Below are 27,397 nucleotides of genomic sequence, written 5' to 3' on the forward strand. Positions count from 1 at the left end.
GTCCCCTGCCTGCAGCAGTGAGCCAGCCTGCGCAGCAGAGACGGGACGGGCTGGGCACGAGCTGTCAGGAAGCGAGAGGGCAGACCTGGGGAGAAGGTGCGAGGCTGAGCCAGGCGGACGGAGAGGGAGGAGGGCGGGGACCAGACCCGAGCTTCCAGAGGCGGCCTGGTCGTGCCCCCGTCGCCTTCCCGCATCTGACATCTCCAGTTCGAATGCACAGCCCGAGTCACTGTTCCAGCTGCACGAGAAGAAACACCTCCAGAATCACACGGACACTTAGAAACTCAGGAAACCAAAGTTAATTTTCAAGTTAATTCAAGAAATGGGTCTTTCTCAAAGAAGCTGTTCAAATGAAAGAATTTATTTCTATAAATGTTGTCTCCAGCCAGTTTATCTCTATGCACTTAAGAAACACGAAAAAAATCTCTATTTCATCTTGTGACAAGTATAAAAGATAACTTCAGTTATTCCCAGTAATAACTTCTATTTCATGCTTCACGTTGTTCTTACCATTAATTTATATTCTTGGTATAAAAATATTTTTCAAAAATCCCAAACGGACACACAGAGCAGCAGCTACCCTATGAGGACATGTGGACACAGGCAACCACGGCCAAGGGCGGCTGAGCGGGGGGTGGGCAGTCGCTGTTGAGGGGCAGCGGCAGAGAGTTCCGGGCTAGCGCACGTGCCCCCACCCCCACCTCTGCCCGGTCTCCGGCACAGCAGAGCCGCCCGGGCACATGCAGCGCGCGCTGCGCAGGGCTGGGAACAACCGCCTGGTCTACCTGATCCGGACTGGAGGGCAGACCAGGTTCACGGGGAGCGACAGCTGCAGTGCTGGGGGCAAAGCGCGACCTGGAAGGTGTAGGGACAGCTGCCAAATCTTGGCCTCGGGACCCCTGTCAAGAACGGACACAAGGCTGTGACCTGCGGGCCCTGACGCCGATCCACCTTCTGAGCCGCACGGCCAGGTCCTCTCCAGACTCAGTGGAAGGGCCGTCCTCGCATGCGCCTGGACCTCAGGTGCCCGGCTGAGCGGCGGAGCGCTCTCCTCTCCTGGCGGTGCAGTTTCTCAGCCTCCTGCTGCTTCTTCTGCTGCTCAGACTAGAAGGGAACATCGAAGGAGAGGGAAAGAGGAAGAATTCCAGCACTCCCTCTGGTGACCGTCAGAATGCCAACGGCGACTGACAGTCCCAGCCCTGCTGCTGGACAGGCGTGGCTTGCAGGCCCCAGGGTACACGGTCTGGCGCCTGGACGCCACCCTGGCAGGAGCCAGAGGGCAAGAGCTCACTGCCACCGTCACACACAAAGTTTCAAACCCCCAGGCAAGACAAGTTCCCTGACGGAGCAGCCTGAACCTCGAAGCATGACAGTGACTTTCCAGACAACACACAGCATGCTTTAAAAGGATTATGGTCAACTTCAGAAGACACTACTGCTCACAAAATGGCATTGGCTGCTTCTAGAACAGTCTTTCATTTATGAGCCAGAACCACTGGTTTATTCATGTCTTAGAAACAAAACAGAAAACAACCTCGCATGCACTAGAAGTGTATTATGACCCACCCACGATCAAGCATTCATTCACCAGAACTGGTTCCAAGGAATTTTTGGTTGTTTTCAAAAAATAAAATTGCTCCCCAAAGCCAAAGACCTGCTACCATTAACACTGACAAAAGCCCCAAGCTTGTCATCCCAAACACTGACTGCTGGGATGGCATGGCTCTCAACAGGCATTTCTGCTTGGGTGAGAGCCCGACCTCCCCAGCTGCCTGCCCCAAACAGCACCGAGGATGGGATGGGCAAGGCAGGGCCCACGATGGAGGCAAGAGCCAAGCAGCTATAAAGCACGCCTGGCGGTTTCGGTAACGTGAGCTGCTGACACAAGCTCAGACAACAGTCTCAGCGGCAGAACCGCACAGACAGCCCAGCAAACTGCCAGGGACACCAGTCTTGAGAGCCACGAACCACCACCCGCAGACGCTCGTGAGGCCCGCTCACCTGGACTCTGCTCTAAGCAGAGACCCGCCACCCCAAAGGCTTCTCACACTTGGAATGAACGCCTCTCTCGAGAAGGGGAGGGTGGGAACCCGGAGGAAGGTGGCAGACACCTGCGAGCACCCAGGCAAAGTGGGTGCCTCACGGGGGGCACACAGGGACAGTGAAGAGTGAACCCTGAGAGTGCTCATCAGGAGCAAAAAAATTTTTTTTGCTTTTTAAAAAAATTGTATCTACAGGGGATGATGAATGCTAACTGAAAAAACGTTCTTATCCTTATGCCATCAGAGAGAAGTGTCGCCGAATCAGAGGCAAATGGGCAGCGGATCTGAGCAGACATTTTTCCAACGAAAATACACAAATGGCCGATAAGCACATGGAAATGCCACCTCACACACGAGTATGGCTACAATAAAAAGACGGACAATGACAAGTGTTGGTGGGGACGCGGAGAAACGGAGCCTTCGTACACGTACTGAGGGGAATGTGACATTCGGCAGCCTCGGTGGGAAACCGTCTGCAGTTCCTCAGAAAGTTATGAGATGATCCAAATACCCACTCCTGGGCACTGTCCCCAGGATAAATGAACACACGTGTCCGTGCAAGACCGCGCACCTGGAGTTCCCAGCCACATCACTCATAAGAGCCAACAGGGGGCTACAGCCCCCTGTCCAGCAACAGATGGACGAAGAAGCAAAGCGTGGTGCTACCCACACAATGAAGGGTTAGTTTGAAGCTACAATCCACACTATGGAAACACGCTAAGTGAAAGAAGCTAGTCATGAAAGAAAACACCGTGCGATTCCATTTATAGCAAATGTCCCAATAGGCAAAGCCACAGAGACAGAAAGGAGGCGGCCGGTTGCCCAGAGCTGGGAAACCGGGGTGACTGTTGGCGGTTACGGGCTTTGCTTTGGGGAGACGAGGACGTTCTCGAATTAGGTAATGGTGACTACACTCAAAACCCTGACTGCACTCCCAAAGGGCAAATTTCATGGTGTGGGGATTACATCTGATTAAAAAAAAGGGTCAGAGGTAGAATCTTTGTCATTTTTCCCCAATTGGTAACAATATATAATAAGGGAGATCTACTGAATGAAAACCTTTTTTTAGAAAATAAAACCACAGGGTTTTTACTCATTAAATAGCAAACACTGAAGCGGCCTGCTCCTCCTACAGAACCTGCCTGGCCTGGCCAGAGCTGGCTGAAGAAACGACTCTCAGAAACAGGTTTAGAACAGGCTCCAAAGTGACGAGTAACTTGCCTCTGAGACCCGACTCCCAGGTCAGCGGGACGTCCATCAGGAATGTATGGAAGCCCTGGCCATCAAAGCCCACCTGCGCTTCAGGCCTCCTCTCACGGCCTCAGGTGGGCAGGACTTCTGCCGTACCAGGCGCCAGGCCCGTCAGGTGGCCCCGTGGCCCAGGAACCAACAGTGCCAACTCTCGGGTCACTGTGGACACCGGGACACCGCCAGCTGTCCCCCTGGGGCCTCTGGCTGCGGGGAGAGGCTCCGCAGGGGCGCTGCTCCCCCACGGATGCGGTCCTGGGGTCAGACACAGGCTCAGGGCCGTGGAAGCCTGGCTGTGCCAGGGAGTGCAGAAACACAAACGCAGGCTCACCCTCCTCAACGTGAACGTCAGCTGCTTGCTGCCAACCGTGGTGTCTGACACACTCAGAGCCCCCTTTTCTGCTTCAAGTTTCAGCCGATCCTCCAGGGTTTTACTGTAAGAGAACAACACACTGATTAGCCTCATGCTATGATTTACCACTGGAAACAAGTCCTAATCAGAACTGGTCACATGGAGAAAAACCTCCGCCCGCGAGGTGAAGACAGACATGGCCTGCACTGTGCACGGCGCAGACAGCGAGCTTCGGTCGCCACTCACGGCCCACAGACACGCGGCCCCGACGGTGGCTGTCGGATGCCCACTCACCTAACCGTGTGCATGGTGGCCCAGGCCCTCCCACGGCTGCCGCTCTCCCCGCTAAGTCGCATTTCTCAGCCTGCGATCTGGTGCAGGGTCAGCGGCCCCCCACCGCTATGGCGCTCTACACCTGCGGTATCCCAGCAGCCCGTTCTCCTTGCACAGAGCGGCCACAGTGAGGTTCCCCAGGTCGAGCCAGAGAGCAGCACTGGGAGGGCCGGCTCGCCCTTCCCTCCGTCTAAGCCCTGGGCCTCACCCTCACCCACGGGATGGACAACGTGAACTGGACAGGTGACCCGGTCTGTTCACTCGGAGGGAGAACAAGAGTGACCAGGACAAGTGAGGGTCCATCCCCGACTTGGCCCCAGTCCCCCGACTGCCCCAGGGGCCTCTCAGCATCTCACCTGAGTGACTGTGACACACTTTACCCCCAACTTAATTTCATGGCACACCTCCTTTGTGCTTCCCAAACTTCTGTGGGGTCCCCCTATGCAACTGGTATCCCCACGCCCTGTGGCGCCCCATCCTCTGCCGCAGTCCTGCCCCCGCTGGCCCTTTTTGTTAACTGGGTTTAGAGGGAGCAAAAGGAATTAAGCCCAAAGAGAGATACTTCCAATACTTCTTCACTTCAGCACTAATCCTTCTGGAACAGACTGAAGCCACACCCTCACCCCCCTGATGCAAAACTGAAGAAAAGGAGAAGACTGGCTGTCCCTCCCTCCTCAAAACGAAGAAAACACACGACCCACCCTCCTTGCCCCAACTTAAAGCTGAATGTCCCTGTTGCACATCGGCCCTGAAAACTCGGCTGAGTGAGAAAGGGGTGCTTTGCACGGCCCCCTCCTCCGTCTCGGTGACTAGCACAGCAGCTCCCGGAAGGCCCGCAAGACAGGCCGGGGCTCCTTCGGGAGCCCGCAGCCCCGTTTGATGTGTCGGCGTGAGGGCGTCAGCCCCGGTTTACGAGGGCTGCAGTGTCCGAAACACGCCTTCTTTGCATAATTTGAGGCACAAAGCGGTTAGCATAAAAGTGGCACTCTTTCCTAGGCAGTAATATTATTAAGAAGCACTTTTAAAGCACTTTTCATCTTTAAAGTTCTTTACAGGCCAACTAATTAATCCTTTCGACATCCCTGAGACAGAGGTATTTACCCTTTACAGATGGCAAAAGGGAGGAGGGCAGTAACGGCCCGTCGGGCGACGTGGGCTCCGGCTGAAAGCTGGGACTCCCATTTACGAACTCCGGGGCTCCGGGCGTGTGTCAGTCAGACCACACTTGGTTCGCCGAGTCCTGTTCAGGGAACGGATCCGTTGTGGGTTCTAAATGACAAGCTTCCCCATGACATGCCCCAGGGAATTAGGATCTCCTTCAGCCCTTTTTTAAACAAGAATCCCAAGTGCTCTGCAAACAGACCCTGGCCCTGCACGCGGACTGTGTCGGCCTGACAGACTGCCTGCCCTGCTCATTCTCCTTCTGTGCCTTCTGGGCTACAAACAGTCTGCTGTCTTACAGCGCACGGGGACCGCGAGCGACTATGGAGCCGCTGAGACAAGCGGCACACGAAAACACTAATTTGGGAAGAAACAGACTTTTCAAGTAAATTGTGGGAAATTACTACTCTTTCAAGAATGACCCATTTCCTCCATGACAGGGCAGACCAGTCCTGGCCGCCTGCTGGCACTCAGGGCATGTGCCTGTGGGGACTTGCCTGTCTGGGCCGCGTGGAGCTGCGTTAGAAGGAGCCATGGCAGAAGATCAGACGTGGGCTGGGAGGGGAGCCGGCTGCAGGAGCGCGCGCGCCCCGTCCCTCCCTCTGAAAGTCGGTTTACAGCAAGCGCCTGCCGCCCAGCAGCCCCGAAGCCTGCTGCTGAGTGTGAATTCGGCCGGAGATGACTGAAGAGGTAGACAGACCCCCCCAAAACTGTCTGTCGAACGGAAGAGAACGCTGAGACCTGCACTGCCAGGCCTGGCGGAGGAGGGCCATGTGCCAGCGAGTGCCGTGCCCGCCCCTCCGCCCTCCTGGGTCCTGCTTCTTTCCCTCCTAGCTTCGGGTCCACCAGCTTTGGGCTACTTTGTAATTGAGAGTAAAGAACTTTAGGGGAAAATCTCACTGTCGCAGATAAACAAAAGCCCCCCCAATTGGTGAGGACTGCTAAGAAGCTAGAGCTGGGCTACAGAAGGATGAAAAGTGAGCATCATTCAGGACTGGGGGAGTGAGCACGAGGGAGGAGGGGCCTAAATGACCAATGGGCTGCGTTAGAGGAGAGGAGAAAAGTGGGCCCAAACTCCCAGGGGAACTCGAATCATACACTGGGGACGGCACAGCTGGATGGCTTGTTTGAAGCTTTACAGTCCATACACACTAACACTTCTTTACTCAAAGCCACCTGACTAAAAACAGTGCTTAAGAGTTTTTAAAATCGCTTTTGGGAAAACGGACTGGGGGAGTGGAAGGTGACCTTCAAGCCAGTGCTTTGGTGTGGCCTTCAGAAAAGCACCCCGCAGACTCCATCCGGGGCGTGCACACGTGGAGTCCACAGGAAAATGCTACGTTCCGAGTCTGTCAAAGCCTCAAGCACTCCGTCCCCAGCGCACTGCAGCGCAACTCCAGCAGGTACCCACATGCATGACGAAGGCCACCGGAAATCCGGTTCAGCTCTTCCAGCTGCACACGCAGCCTCGAAGGCCCTGTCCCCAGAGCTGACGTAGCTGGCGTTCAGGGGAACCGACACCACCCCCAGTGGCGCTGTTGGCCTGCTGCCGCTGTCCACAGAGAAACAGGCTCACTCTAAGAGCAGGAGCGTGACGTGCCCATCTGGCCTTGCCCATCACACACACCCTGCAGGTCCAGGAAATTCCATCGCTAGGTCATACACTCTAAAGAAGTTCTTAAAACACCAACAAAACCCCCCACAGGCCCCAGGTGGCGTGCCCGTGCGCAGTCCCACGAGGAGTCAGCACCTCTGGCCGTCACCCTGCTCTTCACCGTGTCCTTCCCTGGGTGCAGCGCTGCCCGCTTTTCCACTACTGCCTGCTGGCTCTCGGCTGTGACCTGAGACCGCCTTGGGTGACTGCTGTTTCTCTCCCTTGGTCTCAGGCGGAGGGGACTTGGGTCTCAGTGTGTCTGTTCCTCTCCAGTTCACGCGTCAGGCTTCCGTCACTTCCAGCTGGAACCTGGGTGTAGTTTCTTAGCTGGGCCCAAGTGCCCCATTTGCCCCTAAATTTTCTAAAACAGATTTCTTGCTAACCATCTCTGGGAAACGGTTTTGTCATTATTTTGGACAACAAGCACGCGTTGCTTCTCTAAGGATTTACATAATACAGGTGGACCCGGTCTCCTAAACTAGGGCTGGAAACCTGCCCCTGCTCTGCAGGGCCTGCTGGGCCCAGGGCATCCTTCCGGCCTCTCCCTCCAGCTGGCCTGCACTCTCCCTGCACGAAAACAGTTGTCCCCTCAGTGGTCGCAGTGCGCTCCGGCGCTTGCACTGTGGCCGCTGCCTAAACAACACATTTTCCCCACCCTGTTTTTGGTGTTCACCTGCTCATCTCCGAAAAGGCAAGATCCAACCCAGCCCTGTACAGAGGCTTCCGTCAGCCTCCAGCCGAAACCCTTTCTTCCCGATGCGCCTTTTACGTGCCTCCTCACGGTGCGTGGAGCCCCAGTGAGAAGGGACGGCGACAGGCCCGTGGGCTGTGCCCTCCCTCCTGACCCCCAGGCCAGAGTGGCACGTGGCTCACACCAGGCTCTCCTGGGATGCTTGAGTGGTGAGTGGGCAGGCGGAGGGACTGACAGAGAAGCGGATGAATGAACTCACACACGGAGCAGAGCACACCACAGAAAGGTGTCGACAGACATGCACGTTTATCTAAAGCCAGGTCGCTGTGCCAAGCAAAGAAGAGAACTGACTCAAGTTTGAGCTGCAATTCACTACTCGCTCTTCCCTTTTACGGACACGGCTGTCGAGCCGGGAGGTCGAAGTGAGCGCCCACACATGACACACTCGACTTTGCTGTGTTTCACTGTCCACCTCCTGGTAATTCCCAGAACCAACCTAAGGAGCCACTTCAGTTCCCGGCAGGACAAGGATCAGTGCTTCGTTAAACAACATGAAGATACTGCAAGTTCAGGATTCGCCAAAACCACCCAGTCGACACCGGGATGCGATAAGCAGTTCTGTGCCGGACGCCGGCAAACCGCAGGCTACTCCTGCCAGAGGCCATCGAACAGCAGGGTTTCCTTTCAAGCTCATAAAAGCGTTACTATTTATACAGCTCCTCTTCTCAAAAAATGTTTAACTTAGTGAAGAGTGCAAGTGCAGCGTATTAACTTCACTATTATTTCGTCACTAAATTTTCACCTTTGTTTTTTACCTCGTGTCCTGCTGCTGAACCCATAGGCAGCAGATGACCAGCCCCAAGGTCAGTCACCCTCCCACTCCCAGGCCAGGCCCCGTTACCACGGTGACACTAAAAACAGCTGCCCCAGCCTGGTCCCAGGCAGTGGGGGTGGGGGAGGGGGGATGAGTCCTTTCTCAGAGATCCTGAAAGGATCTGCTTCCTGGGCACAGGCACGGAGGCTGTGTCTGCGGGGCTCCCTCTGTGCCTGCTCCCATCTGGGCACCGGTTCGGGCGCGAGGAATGAAGTAAGCAAAGCCCGACACGAGCAGAGAAGGCGCTTCAGAGTGCGGCCCAGAGAGAGATGGAGAGCAGCGCCCACGGGGGCGGGGCGGGGTGCGGGGTGAGGTGCAAGCGCACACGTGGGGACGTGGAAGGGAGCGGCCTCTCTGGAAGCAGCCTGGCAGTTCCTCCAAAGTTTAAATAATCCGCGCCTTGGTGGACCTCACTGCTCCAGAATACCACTCTAATCTCTCCGTTTGCCCACAAAAGGCTTAAAATTCCTGGCAATTTTCTCCAAGTGACCTTTTCAACAATCAGGTAAATGAAGATGAGGGTAAATGCCACGTCCTCTTCGAACCATGTTGTGTGACAAGGTCCGGACGTGGAAAGAAGGAATTCAAGGAATCCATCTTCATGGAAGAGACGTGGCATACAAAGGGGGGGGTGATTTTGGGGGATTGCTCTTAGTAATTTCCTTGCTGATATTATTCATGGTCTTACTTTGCACCCCGATTCTCCTAAGAACAGGCCATGAGGAGAAAGAGGCTCGTAGTGAGTCAATGATTAACTTTGAGAGAAATTCTGAAGAGACAACCAGTTCTCCCCAGACTACTGAATCATGCCCAGAATTGTATAAACAAGGTGTTTATAAACCTGAATAAGAAATTATCCCCACTGTCCCCATAAAAGAACTCATGAATCAGTTACAATGTACAAAATAATTTCTTGACCAGAGAACAAAATCCCCTCTAATGAAATAGCCCCTGAATGTCTAAAAGTTGATGGAGTAGCAGCCCCTCCTTTACGTTGAATAGGAATTATATCAATTAGAATTAGACAGACAAAGAAACAGGACAAACTAAGCACGAAGAAACAATTGCGAAGGAGTCAGAGTCCACAGTACATTTTAGACAGAAAGATAGATAGCTAAGTTACACATCACAAAGACTTATAATGAATTTCCCAACCTCTGCTTGGTCTAGCGTACCTTTTGCCCCATGTCAAATTCTAAGACCTTTAATAGACAATAAGACATTCAAACTCTGTACACAGAGCTATTTCAAATTGTCTGATTAATGGTTCTCCTGGTCAAAACAACTTTTGTTTAACATAACTGAAACTATGGAAATTCTTGTACTTTTCCTGGTATTTGTTTTTTCTACTTGACTGATCATGCCACACACCTGTTCCTTAATGTTATACAACAATCTCTATAAAAATAAAGCCTAAATCAAACTAGGAGTTCGGTCAGTCCCACAGAGGCTGGCTGTTCTCCAGCATCCAATTGGGTGTCTGTCTTCCATCGCCGATGCCTTACCCACCTTTCAGGAACCTCTGGACCCAGCTGCGGCTGGACCGCAGCAGGTAAAGATAACTGACATTCTAACTTTTAAAAATAAATTGCTAAGCCCTGGCTGGTATAGCTCAGTGGATTAGGCGCAGGCCTGTGAACCAAAGGATCGCAGTTCGATTCCCAGTCACGGCACATGCCTGGGTTGCAGGCCAGTTCCCAGCAGGGGACGCACGGGAGACAACCATAAATTGATATTTCTCTCCCTCTCTCCTTCCCTTCCCCTCTAAAAATAAACAAATAAAATCTTAAACAAAACAAAACAAAACTTGCTAAGAGGCAAAGAAGGTCAGCTCAGTTGCCACTGTGCAAAAGACTACTGATCTGTAGGGTGGACAGCAGACAGACGCCTGCAGGTTAGGGGACCCGATGGGAGCAGACGAGGACAGTGTGAGTGTGGCTTTGGCAGAGCAGAACTGGTAAGCATGCATTTGCCAACACTCACAGGCTACACCCCACGGCTCCCTGCATTCGAAACACAGATGGAAAAGCTGTTACAAAGCAGCACGACAAAGCCCAGGATGTTCCCAGGGCCTCGCTCCCCTCAAAGGCCCGAAGGCGGGGAGCCTCAGGGCCAGGAGCAGCGAGGAGGGGCAGGGCCCTGATGTCCGTGGGCGGTGCTACTCACTTCACCAGCTTCTGCTTGGTGGCTGAGTCTCTGAAGCTTCTGAACTCTTCGCCTGCTTTGATCTCGTAAAACTGGGGCTTGAGGACAGTCTGCCGGTCCTCCCTGAGCTGCTGCTGCCGCTTCGCTCTTTCCTCCTGCTGGAGCAGCCGGCGCTGCTTCCTGACCTCCTCGACCCAGGCCTTCTCGTCGTCCGAACTCTCGGAGCTCTCCGCGTCGCTCGGTTTTCCTTCCGGTTCTTCCTCCTCTTCCTGAGGGTAAAAATAGTGAGACGCAGGTCCTCTCCCCGACCAAACCCCCACCCGTTATCTTCTTTCAAACAGCCTTAGCCCATCCAAGTACGTGAGAGTGATGCCTGCCATTAAACAAGACATAGCCCAAGCTGAAGGTCGGACCAGTCACTTCTCAAGTGCACTGAAAGACTATGCTAACTTACAAAGAACGTTTTATACTAAAGAAACAGCGGCAAATTCTGCACGACAGTACATTACTTGGTCTTGGTGTTCTTGTTGCTCTAAGAGTCTTAGTTTCTTCTTTCTTTTTTCAGTGATTTTTGAAACAAGTGGATTCAAAAGCCTAAATTCTTCACTCTCTTCGTCTACTTGGAAGTCAGGGTTCTCAAACATAACTTTAAACCGATCATCAGCAAGAATGTTAGGAAGGCTCTGTAAGAAGAATGTAAAAGTTTTAAGTTAGTATCTGAGTAAAATTCGACTGGCACGACGGCTTTAGAATGTTTCACGCGGTCCCAGATTGACAAACTGCACGTGGTGTGACTTACCAGATCACTACAAATGTCCCTCAGAGCTGGTTTCAGAGCTCCCGGCTGCCCCTGCTCTGTCCCCCGCCCACACGGAACGCTAGCCCTCTGTCTCAGAGACGACACTCGTTTCTTGGCCATCATATGTAAGGAGCTAAGGACAGGACTTCTGACTAACTTTATACTTAATACATCAGAGAGAATTTTCTTACATTAACATTTTGAATGCAAAACCACCTTCCAAGGAAATATGTTTTTNAAGAAGAATGTAAGTTTGAAGTTAGTATCTGAGTAAAATTCGACTGGCACAACGGCTTTAGAATGTTTCACGCGGTCCTTTCGTGCAGCTCCCGGCTGCCCCTGCTCTGTCCCCCGCCCACACGGAACGCTAGCCCTCTGTCTCAGAGACGACACTCGTTTCTTGGCCATCATATGTAAGGAGCTAAGGACAGGACTTCTGACTAACTTTATACTTAATACATCAGAGAGAATTTTCTTACATTAACATTTTGAATGCAAAACCACCTTCCAAGGAAATATGTTTTTCAAACATGGCTTTTTAAAAAAGATTTTATTTGCTTTTAGAGAGAGAGGAAGGGAAGGAAAGAAACACCTATCAGTTGCCTCTCGCATGCTCCCAGCCCCCAACTGGGCCCCTGGCCCACAACCCAGGTACGTACGTGCTCTGACCGGTTATCAAACCAGCGACCTTTGAGTTTGCAGGACACCTGACCCACTGAGCCACACCAGTCAGGGCAAAACGGGCACAGTTAATATATGGAATTAAAACTAGTGAGTCTTGAATTTCATGTTCCAAAACTGGAAGAAGCAGCACACATCAAGACTGACCTGGTGGGGGTTTACTCGCTCCAGGTGTGTCGTTTGGAAACAGGAATATTTCAACCCCTTTCAGAAGAGTCTCGTCAGTTTTCCCTAGGCTGTTTAACTTTGTCAAGGGCAAAGCCCCTGTCATTCTGACATAGTCGAACTTTGCTATCAAGCCCATCTGGGGAGCTCAGGCCTGCCTCCCCTATACACGCACCACTCTGAGCAGAGCGTTTACAAGACCACATGTACCCTCACCAGTTCCTTCGACGGGTGAGTCTTCCACACTCTGGGCTCTGCATTGTCCCTTATCTGCTACAGGCTTGGAAAACAGATAAATCAACCTACTTAGTGTGATTGGCAAGGTTAACAAGGTGGACACCCACTGGAAATGCTGACCTGTGCACGGTGCACTCAGCTCCCGGACAGACAGGACTGTTCCTGCTCCTGAGAGTGTTACGGCTGCAAGCAGCCAAGCTCCAAGCCTGTGCTTGTGTAGTGTGGCTATGCACACATGCATGACTGTCAAATCACGAGACATTCCAGAATGTGGGCTGTTCACTAGTGTGCACTTAAAAATCTGGCACGCTCTCACCTTGCATTCTATGATGGACAGTGAACACATATCACAGTGAACACATATCACAGTGAACACATACCAGGCAGTGACCAGACCTCATCTCCAGGACAGGCACAGGTTAGAGGAAGAAACAGAGGTGAGGTCCCGCTCCTGACCCCAAAGCGCTCACCCACAACCTAATGAGAAAGGAATCATGGTGCGTACACGGGACCTTAGGAGAAACGCTGAGCGGAGTGGACGGCGCTCTAGGGGGGGAGGCCGAGAGCGACGTGAACAAGAGACACCTCAGCAGGGTTCGTCGGGGAGGTGGCACCAGGGGGCAGGGCCAAGACACAGGTAGGTTCTGAGAGCGACATGGGAAGAGCACTTCCAGCCCACCGAGCCGGGGAACAGTCTGATGGGGCAAGAACAACGGCGACCTCAGGCAGAGCCTTTTTGGGTTGTTGCTGGGACCTGGCTGTAAAGGACGCTCGATGCTATGACCTGTATTCTGTAGGGGAGGGAAGCGCTAGGGAAGGGAAGAGGCGGCGGAGTGACAGAAGCGTGCTTCCAGAGTTCTGGGTGACGCAGAGAACCCTGCTTGAGTCTCCAGCAGCACGGGGTGTGACAGGTGCTGACGCAGAGGCCGGGCCTGCAAGGAAGACTGGGTGGCCCCTTCAGGAAACCGAGAGGAGAGCCAAGCTGAGTGAGGACAGTGGTGCTACGGGGGGAACAACCCCGTGTAAGGGAAGGATGTGCGTGAGACGTGTTTTTAGGTTAGAGCCGACAGATGCTACAAAGGAGATGTGAGGAAAAGAGTAAGAAGCAAGGTTAGAAATTTCCCTCAACCTCGTCTGGTGTGGCTCAGTGGATTGAGTGCTGGCCTGCAAACCAAAGGGTCACTGGTTTGATTCCCAATTGGGGCACATGCCTGGGTTGTGGGACAGGTCCCTGGGTTGATGGGGGGGGCGGGGCAGTTCAAGAGGCAGCCACATGTAATTGTTTCTCTCCCCCCTCTTTCTACCTCTCTTCCCCTCTCTCTAAAAATAAACATATAAATAAAATCTTAAAAAAAAAAAGAAAGCAATCTTCCTCAAGCGTCCAGCTTAGTGACCGGAAGCCGGGGGCCTCAGGAGCCAGGCGCCGTCCCGGACAGCAGCAGCAGCAGCAGAGGGTGGGGGAGAAGCCAGACACTGTGCTCAGAAACCGGGTGTGCTCGGGGAGGTGAGTCGGACACAGACTGCGGTCTATCCAGACCGTGGAGTATAATTCAGCGCTGGAAAGAAATCAGCTATCGGGCCACGAAAAGACATGGAGGGAACTTAAACGTGTACATCAAGTTGAAGTACATCCAGTCTGGAAAGGCCACACACTGCACGACTCCAGCTCTGTGACACGGAGGAGGTCACACCGTGGAGAAAGTGAGATCAGTAGTGGCCAGGGGCTGTGGGAGACAAACCTGTGGGGCACAGAGGACTTCAGGGCAGTGAGACCACCCTGTGTGACACTGTGACAGTGGGTGCATGTCACTGTCCACTTGTCTAAGCCTGGGGCACACACACCACCAAGAGCAAATGAAGGCTGAGCACTATAACAAAGGCACTCTCGGCGGGACATGAACAGTGGGAGGCTATGCGTGTGTGGGGACGGAAGTTTGTGGGGATCTGTGCCTTCCCCTAGATTTTTCTATGAACCTATAACTCCCGCTAAAATATTAAGTCTTTTTTAAAAAACCCAGTGAACTAAAAAAATGAGCAAGCAGAAAAGAAACGGTTCCATGTAAGACTGGTGAAGCCTACGGCATTGACTCATGAAGCCACCGAGGTTCGGACAGGAACCATCAGAGGCCTGGGTGCAAGGCCTGGGCTCAGGCCGAGGCGAGGGGCTCAATTGTATGAATTTTGGAGTTACCTGTAAATACAGGATAGGCAACATTGCCAAAGATCTAAGTATTTTCAAATGAATAGCTATTAACCTACTATATATTTTCAGGTAAAAAAATAAATAGAACCCAAGAAAAAATTTCCTTTTCATCTTACTATATTTATTAAATAACAATATTTAATAGAAAACAGAAAAACATGTTTAAAAGAACATGTTGCTAGTACTCTAAAGATTTTTCTTACTTTTTAACAAATAAATTGCTTTGCCTAAAGACAAGTATGCATTGGAGAAACATTTATAAATAAAAACTCTTCTGACCTAGCTGCAAAAATATTTCCCCCAGAGAGTTTTCCTTGTCTAATTGCTTGGTTTTCACAGCTATTTTTTTTTTTTAAAGTTGGATAAGGTGTAGCTAGTGATGTTCTACAGGAGTTTACAAACGTCTGGCTAGTGATCCGCCCCATAAATACTCACGTGTACACCCTAAACACTTGCCCCTGAAATTTGGGAAACATCTCTAAGCACTGTTTATACCACGGCCCAACCTCAAAGCAGTGTATCTTTCCATCTGAGTAGGAAACTCATTAACAGTTTGTGCTAACACGGTAACATACATGAGGAATGTCCGACATTTAAAACAGATCCATTCTTCCAACACAGTGGTCCCGGGGAGATGAAGGCGATGCAGACTCCTGAGTAATGACGCGGTTTGAACACAAGCACCTCATGCTACGCTCCGCTAACACCCCACTAAAACAACAGAAAGGGGGCTTTCAGAGGCCACAGGCCCTGAAGGATGAAGAGGACAGAAAAGGGAACCAGAGCAATGAAATTTTGGAACAAAAAAGGAAGGCCTAGCACGTGGGTTGTCTAACTGCAGGCCTCGTCTGTGGAGGGGAGGTATCGGCCGGGCTAGCAGCACCCTGAGGGCAAGGGCAGCTGCCCCGCCCGCCAACACCCCTGCGCCCTCCAGCTCCAGGCCTCACCTCTCAGAATGCTGGTGGTGGGCTGCCATTCTCCAAGCAGGAGAATCTGAACCATCGAGACAGGGGCCGCGAAGAAACTGCTGTTGGGAGCTTTCCTAAATCAACAGTGTGGCCAGGCCCCCGCCCCCCGCCTGAGAGGGTCCCTTCAGCTCTTTGAACTCTTCCCTTGCTCATGAACCGTGGCCATGGATCACAGCAGAGAGAAACCACTTATTTTTTTTCCAAGAAAGTTTCCCGGCTAAAGGCCCTAAGTGTCTGGACTGAGAGGGCCCAACGAGTGGCCAGCACTGAGAGGCAGCACAGAGCCAGCCCCGGGAACTTCCTCGGACTCTTCCTCTTTCCCGCCTCCCTCTCCTACTTTGGAGGAGAAACCCCCAGGAACGCCCTGAGGAGAAAAGCACGTGGGGTTAACCTGTTGTTCAGAACCTACAGGGCTGACCCTCTCCTCACCCCCACCCCACCTCGCATGGCGGGGTGCAGGGAGTGAGTCCCAGGATGTTGGCCAAGGACAGGCTTCCCAGATGCCCAGTCTAGATGGCAGGGCAGGAAGATTAGAAGAGACTTTTCAGCAAAACAAAATTATTCTAACAACTGGTCTCACATAAATATCCTGAGATGTGATTCGGACAACGGGCACAAAATTGAGGGCTCAGCAGTGGTAACTACAGAGAAAACAAACAAAGCCAGGCATGGTGTCCAGGGAAGATGGGGGCTCTGCGGGAAGGGCCGCCCGGAAGTGGGACCCAGGCAAAGTCACAACCACAGACAGGCTGACTCCCCTCAAGCCACAGCGGGACGGTGCTGGGAGGGACGGCTGCCAAGAGACAGTGCCTGGCATGTGCCAGTCAAGAGGACACTACTAAGAGACAGAGTTTTAGACCAAAACAGTCAGCTGAAAAGGGGAAAACATTTATCTCAGGGGAAGTGAAAGTGGTGGAGGGGGAGGGAAGGGAGGGCAAGAGAGACAAAAAACAGCGGGATAGCCGACGCCCCCAACCAACCTCGGAGAGATATCCGGTCTCTAGAACCGTGTGTGAACCGCTGCAGTAAAAGCCCAAAACAATTTTTTTGGTTAGAACTGACCTGATGCAACCCAGTGTCCACGCATGATCGTACCTCCCCCCAGAGAGATGAACTGTTATGTGAACTCTTAATGGTGCGGAGTAACCCCCAAGGCTACTCAGAGCCCTGGCCTGCAGAGGTCACGCACGGCTGCCCCCCATGACCGAGCTGCTGCAGAGTCCGAGAGCGGCACTTTACACGGACTCGGGGCAACAAACAATTGGCAGAAAAGGTGGAAAAAGACACTTGCAATCAAAAATGGCTCTAACGAAACTCAAGCCCTCACAAAACCAATGGGTCACGGGTGCCCTGCCTACTGAGCACCACGCTCGGCACCTATCTGTTCAAAGAACAGATGGATTAACTTTTCACTAGAATTAATACCACCACACTTCCGAGTTTGGATAAGGCCCAGATAATGCGTCCTGACATTATGAGGTGGGTCGCTGTCCACTGTGGGTCCGCAGCAACTGGCGGCAAACACCTGTTAGACGTAGGTGGTGTCACCGGGAGCCACCTGGGGCCAATATTTGGGACTTCCCATTTCACCGGGACAGCATATTTCACTGTCTGCCTCCGTGGAATTCCCGCTGGAGCCAAAGCAGAACATAGCTGCACCTCACTGACTTTCAGCTCCGGAGGCAGCAGACCGATTACAGCTCTTGAGGGTTTGACGAGCAGAGTTCAAAGGCAAGACTAATGAACTGCTGATGGATTTAACAATTCTTTCAAGTATTCTTTACAATTATAGGGAAGGACTCCTTCCTTAATTCATGAGTGGTTTTGAAGGTCTTCATTATGGGAGATAACACTGTGAACCAACCAGCCCGACAAACTTCAACGGTAGCTCAGGTCGGGGCCTGGTGTGGGTCACCGGCCGCCAAAAAGCAAACCAGGGGTGCACGCTTTGCAAACCGCCCTTACAAAATCTCACCTTGGCTTTCTTTCTCCGTGCGGAGTTTTGCTTCTCCTCCTCCTCCTCAATCAATTTCAGTGCCAGCTCTTTGTTAACTTTTGGCAATTTCTGAAGAGGAAAGACAAGCTTCATTAAAAAAGCAAAGAGCTGGACAAAGGCACTCCACAGCCCAGCGCCCCTGCCACCAAGCACTCATTCCTGACTCTTGAACACTTAACAGATGCCCCGGACGAGGAAAAGTCTTCTGCACCGAGAGAGGGTGTGCGTGTGTCAGAGCCAATGCTCGGGGAGGGGGGGACGACATCATGTGGTGGGGCAACCTCAATCAACAGGGGCTGCCAGAGGGGCTGGGGGGCCTCGGGGAGATGGACCGCCCGGTGCCGCCCGCCTGTTGCTGAGCTGGCACCACACGAGACACTGCTCTCCTTGGCAGCAACGGTGGCCCCAGGAGAGTGGGGGTTCCCAGGAGCAGCCTGGACCCTGGCACTGTGCATGGCCTGTTTCTCTGGCGGCTCACACTGTTGGCCTAGGATTCAGCTGGCTATCAGTAATAAATGGGGCTCAACAGAGCCCCACCCCCCAGATCCGAATGTCTATCGGAAGATGCCACTGGATGGGCGCAGCAGAGATGACGTCAGTCCCTCTAACATGATTTCCCACAATACCACTGATTTTCCATAATACTACTGCAATGGAGTCTGTCACAATAAAACTGCACAGCATCCATCCGCACGACAAATAAAATATACCTAAAGTACCAGTAAACGATGGAAAAACTCAGAAATGGATGGCAGGTTCCTCTGGAATAACAACAAAATGAAAATTAAGTTCTTTCCTCTAGTAAATTCAGTGGTGAGTACAATATTCACCTTTAGCTGGACTCTCTGTGCCCGAGTTTCCTCTATCTTCTGTCGGATCTTATCTTTCCTATATTCTTCATAAGCAAATGGGTTTACCATCAGTTTCACCTTTTCAAAGTAAAAAAATTAAAATGAAAAAATAAAAAAAACTGTAAAGAACTGTAGTTAGCAGCAATTTCATATACACTGTCACTATTATGTCAAAGAGCAGACAGATTTCTTACAATCAAGTATGTTTTGTGAAAATGCAAGTAAGTAAAGAAGACATGGCTACGGATGCTCACCAACCACCCAAAGTGACTGTGCTTTTGTGTTACCTTGTGATAGAGTCTTATGTCCATGAAAAACCCATGCATATATGCCCGGAGAAAGGGCGAGCTGATGAGATGCGTGAGCCCTGGGAAGTGAATCAGAAAGAAATCTCTTAAGTAATAACCAACATTCACTGACTACGTCCAGGCACCACACTGAGTACTTTTCAGACACGATGTGCGTCGGCCGCCGAGCACCCCGAGGGCGGGTGCTGCTGCTACTGCCGTTCTGGAGGGGACGAAACCAAGGCACGCTGAGGTCAAGTACACCGGCCAAGCCAGAGTAGAGGTGGGATGTGGACCCGTGTCCATCCGTCTCCAATGCCCGCGACACTGGCCACTGCGCGCTCTCTCCCCAAGTGCTTCCTGCAGTCACACTAGCCCATGAAACACGTTTTGGGAAACACCAAGTTATGGAACTGCTAAAGGCCATAGGTGGGGAAAGTCAGAACCTGTAAGTATTTAATAGTAATAATCTTAAGAAATAAGAGAAGTTAATTACGAAGCCTTACTTCTACTTTTAATATAAATTATTTTAAAGGTTTATATGTGATGGTGAAATCTGTTGAAAAATGATAGCCAATGGCTCACTTAGTATTATAAAATACTAATAGTGTACATGAAAAAACTCCTAGTATAACATATTTTGTTGAATATTGTACCTATTTTCAGTTTTAAAAGTGAGCCGAATTACATTTTATCTAAATACATCTGAACCAAATACACCTATTTATTACACAACCCTATTTTCTTTCACCACTCAGCTGCTGCTGCACACCTACTTGTTCACGGACAACTAAGGTGCGTAGACTTGTGGGAAAGGCCCCTCCCTGGGCATCCCGTTCTCCGTGATTTGCTGCGTCACCTCTTCCCGCCTCTGGAGTGGGATTAGCAGCACCTGCTCGCTTTGCCCTGCAGACCCGTGCTGGGATGAAGTCGCTCTTCTGACAGGCTGGAGAGCCCGAGGCCAGGAGCGAGGTCTCCCGGCCAAATTCCAGCCCTCACTTGTACAGGCACTGAAGCCTTCGGCAACTCACTCCACTCTCAGCCTGCTTACTGACGAAGTGGCACCACAACAGTGTCCGCTCCTTGGAGCTGGGAGGGGTGAGGGAGCGCATCCCGCCCGCACATGCAAGCCCTGCTCCAGTACCGCCTATTATCAAGAGGTGTTTCTCGGTCTGCAGTCTTTGAACCTAGAGCACCCAGTGGGGTCTGCACATCGGAGGAGTCAGTCTGCGGGTTCCAAGTCTTGGACTGGATCTTTTAAAAAGCAAACCGACAGGAAGCCAGAAATCAGTCACCTGCAGTCTTTAAGGTGCTTTACAACTGATTATATTCAACTGGCACCTGAAAAAGTACATCGCTGCTTTCTCGACAGACCCTTTTTCCACACAGAGGGAGCGCCGCTCCTCACTCAGTCACGATGCAAAAAAGCTTCAGCGGCTGAACTCCCCTGAGCCTCCCTCTGAGCGCACTGTAAATCTGACAATGTGAGCCATGTGTAACATCTGCTGGGCAGAGACTTGGAAAATCAGACCAAAGTGACTCCACCACTTGTAAAGCGTCCGCCACCACCACCAAACAGGGAGAGATACAACACTCTTATCATCGCTTTACCAAATGACTTTTTACCTAGGTTTTCCAGGTCTTTCTTGGTGACGAACTTGTAGTCATCGTATACCGTGCTCTCCGGATTCTCTTCCAACTCCTCCGTCAGGTTGTCCAAGAAGGAGCACCACCTGGGAGCGGGGCCCAGCACCTGCCGGTGTCGGCGAAGGTTAGCAAATGCACGTCCTCACAGCTCAGCTGCGAGTCTGTTACTCACAGCCAGATTTCCTTACATGTGATTTTTAAATCCTGATTCTGGCAGCAGTATCGGAAGTCACTGCAACACGTAGGGTTGACAGGCGGGTAGTGGAAGAGAATAATGTAGGAGCTACTGAGGCCGGTGAGAGGAAGACTCAGGGCAGGAAGCAAAGACATCCATGAACACGCTTACGTCAGAACTGAGAGCACAAACAATTCGCGTACTTATAATGACAATGTCCACCCATTCATCTCTGGCCTCTTTCATTCAAAACAATATTAAAGTCTCTAAGCACATATATGGTGTACAGTTTTTATACTTGCCACTCATGAAGAACAAAAGTCTAAAATGAGACGTAGTTTTTTTAGGGGTTTTCAACCAGTTTACTTCATAACTACACTTACTCTTGCATGGTCCACTTCATTTAATTCATTAAAAATTAAAATTCTGTACACATAATTCTGTAAACTTAACCTAGAACAGGATGCCAGGATCTGTGAATTGGTCCCAATGAAAGGCTCAGGAGCAAAGGGCTGAACAGACCCTACAACCAACAAGCCAAATCTGGGCACTTCGGCGCGTGAGCCACGAGGTACAGGCTGCTTTTTACTTTCTGGCTCTGATGCAGATGCTTGCCCACTGCGGAAACTTTTGGTCCAGCGGGAAGCGATGCCACTGAAATCCTTGGTGGGGGTTGGGGAGTGTGGATTCAGAAAAGAGAACACTGGCCTCTGACCACACGGAGCTTCCACCGACTACCTGCCTAGGAACTTTGGGAGTAACCAATTACACGGGAAAACAACAGCAATCGCAGTGGAAATGATTCAATCTAGTACAAACTTTTTAGGAAAAGGTAGGTGGGAGGAGGAGAGTTACAGCCAAGAAAAATGGCCCCTAATGCCCTCTTCAATAAACAAACAAACAAACAAACAATGTTAGAAACAGCCATACTAATATCACTATATTATTTTGCCTGATTAGAGAGAATGACCCCACCTCTAACCACTGAAGACTGCTGGGTTCGTGAGCACGAGAAGCAACTCTTAATAGCACAGAAAGAGTCCTACCAACAAGTTTCGTATTAGTAGAACCTGGACCAAAAAATTTTTGAAGGCAGAAAATTACATATACAAAGGGATTCAACTCTAACTGTAGAAGACAAACCTTCAAGAAACGGCAAGCATCTTTAAAACCTCTGCGTGGAACACTTTTTAAGGGCAGGAGTTGAAGTCAGCGCCGAACAGCACCACACACAGAGCACCGTGCTAAACCTAGTTACTGAATGTGAGCTCCCGGAAGGAGTTTAAAGTCTCATGGGAGCACACAGCCGCGAGCACCACCAGTGCACACAGGCAGACACACTCAGCCTTGTGCAGAGACACACGGAGAGGGCACCGGGTCCACGGGGGAGCAGGCGAGGGTGGGAGGAAACAGGGCCCAGGGGGAACAAGCACAGGAGGCACCTGGGGAAACCCTGGGCACCTTCTGAGGGCCACGTTGAGGGTGTCTGCACCGCCCCCCCCACCACAGTCGTTCATCGTCCCCTGCAAAACTACGGCATGTGGCGTGTGACCAAAGAGAGCCATCTGCCCTCTCAGGACAGAAGCACACCACTGCCACTGCTCCGGAACACAAGACCCAAGTTCCTGTCCCTCTGGGAGAAGAGCAGCCCCACCTGTTCTACAAGGTGAGTTTCCAGCGCCTAGAACACCACCTGCCGAGCAGGAAGCGTTCGATAAATATTTCACCAGTAAATCCACTCATGCGCAAAACACATGTGAATGCACCATGGATTTCATGTGTGTAAGGTACTGAGACTCCAAAGGTCCTGTTTGATGATTTAAAAACTGTCTAACTGTCCTCATTCAGATGAAAACACTCAAATACCTCACTATAAAACCCCTGGGCAGGAGAACCCTTTTTGGTGAGATCCGACCCCTTTGGCCCCCTGGGCGGTGGACACCGGTTACTAATGGGCTCCCGGCCACAGGAGCTCCGCCACAGGAGCTCCGCCGTTCAGCCTCCGATCTGCCGTCAACACACCACGACAACACAAAGATCACACTGTGTTCGCTGGCTATTCTTGGGGGATGAAGGGGAAAAATATCAAAACACCATAATAGTCCTTTTTCACTATATTCCACAGCACGGTTTTTGATTCGTTATCTGGATTCTAATGGAACTGTTTTAAACGGTCTCTCGGGGACAGGTCTGGTTATGTATGGTACGTGATCTCTGCAATCAAACCCACGGTCATTAAACTTTATAGGAGGAAATATTTCCAACAAAAACAAAATGAAATCTAACGGGCTGACTTTATTAACCATGCTTCCTGAGTTCCTTTTCAGAGAAAAAAACATCAGAAAAACCGTAATAAAGCTGAATCCACTGATGTGAGTGGCACTGACCTTGGGTTTTAGCCACGGGAGGGCTTTTCTCAGAGGTCTGCTAGCAAGGTGCCAAAATCGTGGCCACTGGACCAGTGAGGAGGGCTCACCCACACGCACCGTGGCCTGCCGGGCCCAGGACCACAATGTCAATTAACATGTAAAAATCCCTTGCTGTCTTCATTTATAAAATTTATAAACCTTCAACTAATCCTTAAAAACACAGGAACTTGCCTCCTAAATTTCAGGCTTTCCAACTTCAAGAAAGCATTTCTTGACCACTGGAGTGCGGTCCCACCGCTACGTCACAGTCTCCAGGCTTTCTGTGGTCACCATATTGCTACCTTGCATAATTCAGTCAAAGCCGATTATTGCATGCTTACCTACATTTTTATTCACCTAAAGAGTTCTGTTTCAGGAAATTGATGAGGGTTGTTCTATTTTCAACTTCTGTTATCTGTTAATGACCTTCTACTTTTTGTTTATAAAAATGTCCTACAGTCACAAGTCATAAAAGCAGAGAACTGGAAACTGACCCATCAAGCTGCTATAAAGGGACACCGGGTCCCTCAGCAACCGCAATGCCAATCCCGTCGCCCGCCCCAACCGGACGTGCATGGGCCTCCAAAATAGGAAAGAATCCCCATCAACAGGCTGTGGAACAGCCTCCACTCAAACAGGGCCAAACGTCCACTTGCTCTAACCCGTTAAGGTGGGAGCACCGATTTTAAAGCACACAGAGTATAAGCCACGTGCCCAAGACCATTTGCTGCTGCGATTACAGTGTGTCTCTCTAAAATGTTAACTCTACATTTAATTTTAAAACTCAGAATTCTCCTATGTTCTGGTCATGGACAAAGACAACTACGGGTGGGGAGCCAAGAGGACAAACATTAAAGTCCACAGGGAGGTGACGGAGAAGGGCACCCCCTTTCTCTAGCGTACTTTGAAAACCATCCTGCCGCACCCCAAACCGTGTCAGGGAGAAGTAAAGCCTCAGGATTACTAGATAGTGTTAGCAGATCAAGGGTGATTAACGAAGCACAACAAAGAATTATCGACATACTGGAGACAAAGATCCACACAATACCAGTTTAGTATAAATGCCACCATTTTCTAGTTACTTACAATGCTAGTATGACAAAATGATTTTGTTTTCCTATTAACATGAAAGAAAATAACTGATAACAGAACAGCAATTAAATATTATCTCACATTTGTTTTTTTAAATATATATTTTATTGATTATACCATTACAGTTGTTCTATTTCCCCCCTTCATTCCCCTCCACCCGCACACCCCCTCCCCCACCATTCTCCCCTTCTTAGTTTATAACCATGTGTCTCAAGTTCTTTAGATTCTATATTTCCCCTACTATTCTCGCCCTCCCCCCCTATCTATTTTCTACCTACCATCTATGCTATTTTCTGTGCCTTCTCCCCCCTTCTCCTCCTCCCACTCCCCTGTTTCTAACCCTCCATGCGTTCTTCATTTCTATGGTTCCACTCCTGATCTAGCTGTCCTCTTGGTTTGCTTTTGTTTTAGGTGTGGTTGTTAATATCTGTGTGTTTGCTGTCCTTTCACTGTTGATATTTTTCATCATCTCTTTCTTATATAAGTCCCTTTAGCATTTCATATAATAAGGGCTTGGTGATGATGAACTCCTTGAACTTGACCTTATCCGAGAAGCACTTTATCTGTCCTTCCATTCTAAATGAAAGCTTTGCTGGATAAAGCAATCTTGGCTGTAGGTTTTTGGATTTCATGACTTGGAATACTTCTTTCCAGCCCCTTCTTGCCTGTAAGGTCTCTTTTGAGAAATCAGCTGACAGTCTGATGGGTATTCCTTTGTAGGTGACTGTCCCCTTATCTCTTGCTGCTTCTAGGATTCTCTCCTTCATTTTAGTCTTGGCTAATGTAATTATGATGTGCCTTGGTGTGTTCCTTCTTGGGTCCAGCTTCTTTGGGACTCTCTGAGCTTCCTGGATTTCCTGGAAGTCTATTTCCTTTGCCAGACTGGGGAAGTTCTCCTTTATTATTTGTTCAAATACATTTTCCACTCGTGGCTGTTTCTTTCCCCCTTCTGGTACCCCTATAATCCGGATGTTGGAACGTTTAAAGATGTCCTGGAGGTTCCTAAGCCTCTCCTCATTTTTTTGAATTCTCATTTCTTCATTCCTTTCTGGTTGGATGTTTCGTTTTTCCTTCTGGTCCATTCCATTTGAGTCCCAGTTTCCTTTCCATCACTATTGGTTTCCTGTGTATCTCTCTTCATTTCAATTAGTTTAGCCTTCATATGTTCCTCTAATTTGTGACTATAATCAACCAGTTCTGTGAGCATCCTGATAAACAGTGTCTTGAACTGTGCTTCTGAGAGGCTGGCAATCTCTTGGTCGCTTAGAGTTATTGGCTCTGGGGCTTTGAGTTCTTCTTGAGCCATCTTTTGAACTGTTCGTGCCTGTTACGTATCAGGATCGGAGCCCTAGGTGTTCACCAGAGCAGGGCAACTCAGTCACTGGGTTGTGACGCTGTAGACGGGGGCGGGGTCAGAGAGGAGCAATGGCGGTCCCGTCTGCCGCCTCCTGCTGCTGCTGCTGCAACAGTCACTGGGGCCCGTGCGTTTTGTCCCACCGCAGGCGAATGCAAATGTGCCACCACGGTCAGCCCTCCACCACTGGGTTTGCCCGCTGGGGCCTGCGCGGTCCGTCTCACTGTGCGCGAATGTGCGACCACGGTCAGTCTGCCTCGCACCCTGACTGGGTCTGGACTGCCTGTGAGCCTGGGTTGGGGGATCTTTTCTGCCCGACCCTGCTCTGCTGCTGGCTCCGCCCCTCTTACCGTCCCAGTTGAAAGGTTCGTTGTTGTTGGACTTCCGTATAGTTCAATTTTCTGTTCTTTGGCTGTGTCTCTGTTTACTAAACCTTTGTTGTATTCAAACTTGGTTGTGGGAGAAGGCACAGTGTTTCCACCTATGCCTCCATCTTGGCGGAAGTCCAAAAATTATCTCATATTTTTAATGATTTAAAAAATTTAGAAAACCTTAGCAACTAAGGAAATTTTTAATTATTCCAGTAGAACTTTATCAGCAGGCAGAAACGCTGAACCAATGCCCTGACCAGCGTGTCTCAGCCAGGTGGGCGTCACCCTACAAAGGGACAGGTCACTGGTTTGGTTCCTGGTGGGGGCACGTACCTCCCTCTGTTTCTCCCTGACTTCCCCTTTCTCTAAAGATGAACAAAAAAAATCTTAAAAAACAACAACTTTGAACCAAAACGGGCTCATACATGGAAAAACTTGAGTGGATGTGTCATTACATCAGCACACATGGAAGCATGTGACACACCAAGTACATGCGGCTTCTAAAATACTCTTTAAAACCTTTCAAAATGCAGGCAGCACACGGGGCAAGGGAGTGCCTCTCCGTGAGTGACACCAGAGAGTGACGACATGGTCAGAGCGTGCAGCCTGTGGGGCAGAGGGCTCAGAAGTTCCGACAACCACAGCAGGGCCAGTCAAGGTCCGGAGGCAGGTTTCACTCACTGCTTGTTTACTGAGCTCCCTACTCACGATGTCCGGGCGCAGCACATGCCGGAAACCAGGCAGGAGAAGAGTTGTTTCACATACAGCAGTATTTGGGGGAAAGGACCAGATGATTCTTAGTTTTCTTAACTCCATTCATTCATTCAAAAGTTTAAGTGCTAATCGTCAAACATAAGTAAAACAAGTTTAGAAAACAATCACGTACAATACACTGTGATTAATGCCAGAGAAGAGAAAAATTTTAATGGCTCCGGGGAGCCCTTCATCTTCTGAGGCAGGAGATCAAGAATGCGTTGGAGGAGACAGGCCATCTTGAAAACCTCTAAGAGGTTACGATTTTATACTCAGTGAAACACACGGCTAGAACTTAATGCCATGTAACATTAACGTGCAGTTCACTCATTCATTACACAGAAGGTGCCTGGTCAGAAGAACTGTCAGTTTTACCTTTTAGTGATCGCGCTCCAGGTTAGGGGGCACAGCACACCCCAAGCACACATTTAAATACAAAAACAAAACGTGTCAGGAACCACGGTGACTACAAGTTTTTTCTTTCTGTCCCACACCTAGTTAAAATGGCGGTAATGAATATGACAAGGACAAAAAGAACAGAAGAAAACCCAGTGGTCAAGGCCTTCACACGGCTGGTTCAAATATGAAAATCAATATAGTACCTCATATTAATAAAGGACAAAATCCACAAACTCTCGAGACAGAAAACACATTTGATAAAAATCCAACCCCAACTCTGGACAAAAACATTCAACAAACTAGACACAGAAAGGAACATAATTCTAAAAAACATCTACAAGGCCCTGCCCAGGCAGCTCAAAGTGGTCAGTGTCATCCCAACACACCAAGGTTGCAGGTTTGATCCCTGGTCAGGGCACATACGAGAAGCAACCAATGAATGAATCAGTAAGTGGAACAACAATCGATGTCTCTTTCTCTCTTTCTCCCCCTTCCCCTCTAAAATAAAGAA

At 50.3% G+C, this 27,397-nt stretch overlaps 1 protein-coding gene across 1 annotated transcript in view; it reads right to left on the minus strand.

The window, feature by feature from the left end:
* Window positions 1-333: 333 nt before the first annotated feature.
* NOL10 (nucleolar protein 10) overlaps window positions 334-27,397 on the minus strand; it is a 64,867-nt gene continuing 37,803 nt past the window's right edge. Inside the window, exons 14-21 of the mRNA XM_037048713.1 lie at window positions 20,314-20,440; window positions 18,688-18,767; window positions 18,380-18,478; window positions 17,529-17,618; window positions 11,010-11,183; window positions 10,522-10,769; window positions 3,622-3,724; window positions 334-1,104 (exon numbers count right to left, since the gene is read on the minus strand). Of these exons, the coding sequence (XP_036904608.1) occupies window positions 985-1,104; window positions 3,622-3,724; window positions 10,522-10,769; window positions 11,010-11,183; window positions 17,529-17,618; window positions 18,380-18,478; window positions 18,688-18,767; window positions 20,314-20,440 (1,041 nt within the window). The 3' untranslated portion in view covers window positions 334-984. The remainder of the gene's footprint in view (window positions 1,105-3,621; window positions 3,725-10,521; window positions 10,770-11,009; window positions 11,184-17,528; window positions 17,619-18,379; window positions 18,479-18,687; window positions 18,768-20,313; window positions 20,441-27,397) is intronic.

Source organism: Sturnira hondurensis, unplaced genomic scaffold (genome assembly GCF_014824575.4).
Source record: "Sturnira hondurensis isolate 20B ecotype Veracruz unplaced genomic scaffold, ASM1482457v3 Scaffold0006413, whole genome shotgun sequence".
Lineage (NCBI taxonomy): Eukaryota > Metazoa > Chordata > Mammalia > Chiroptera > Phyllostomidae > Sturnira > Sturnira hondurensis.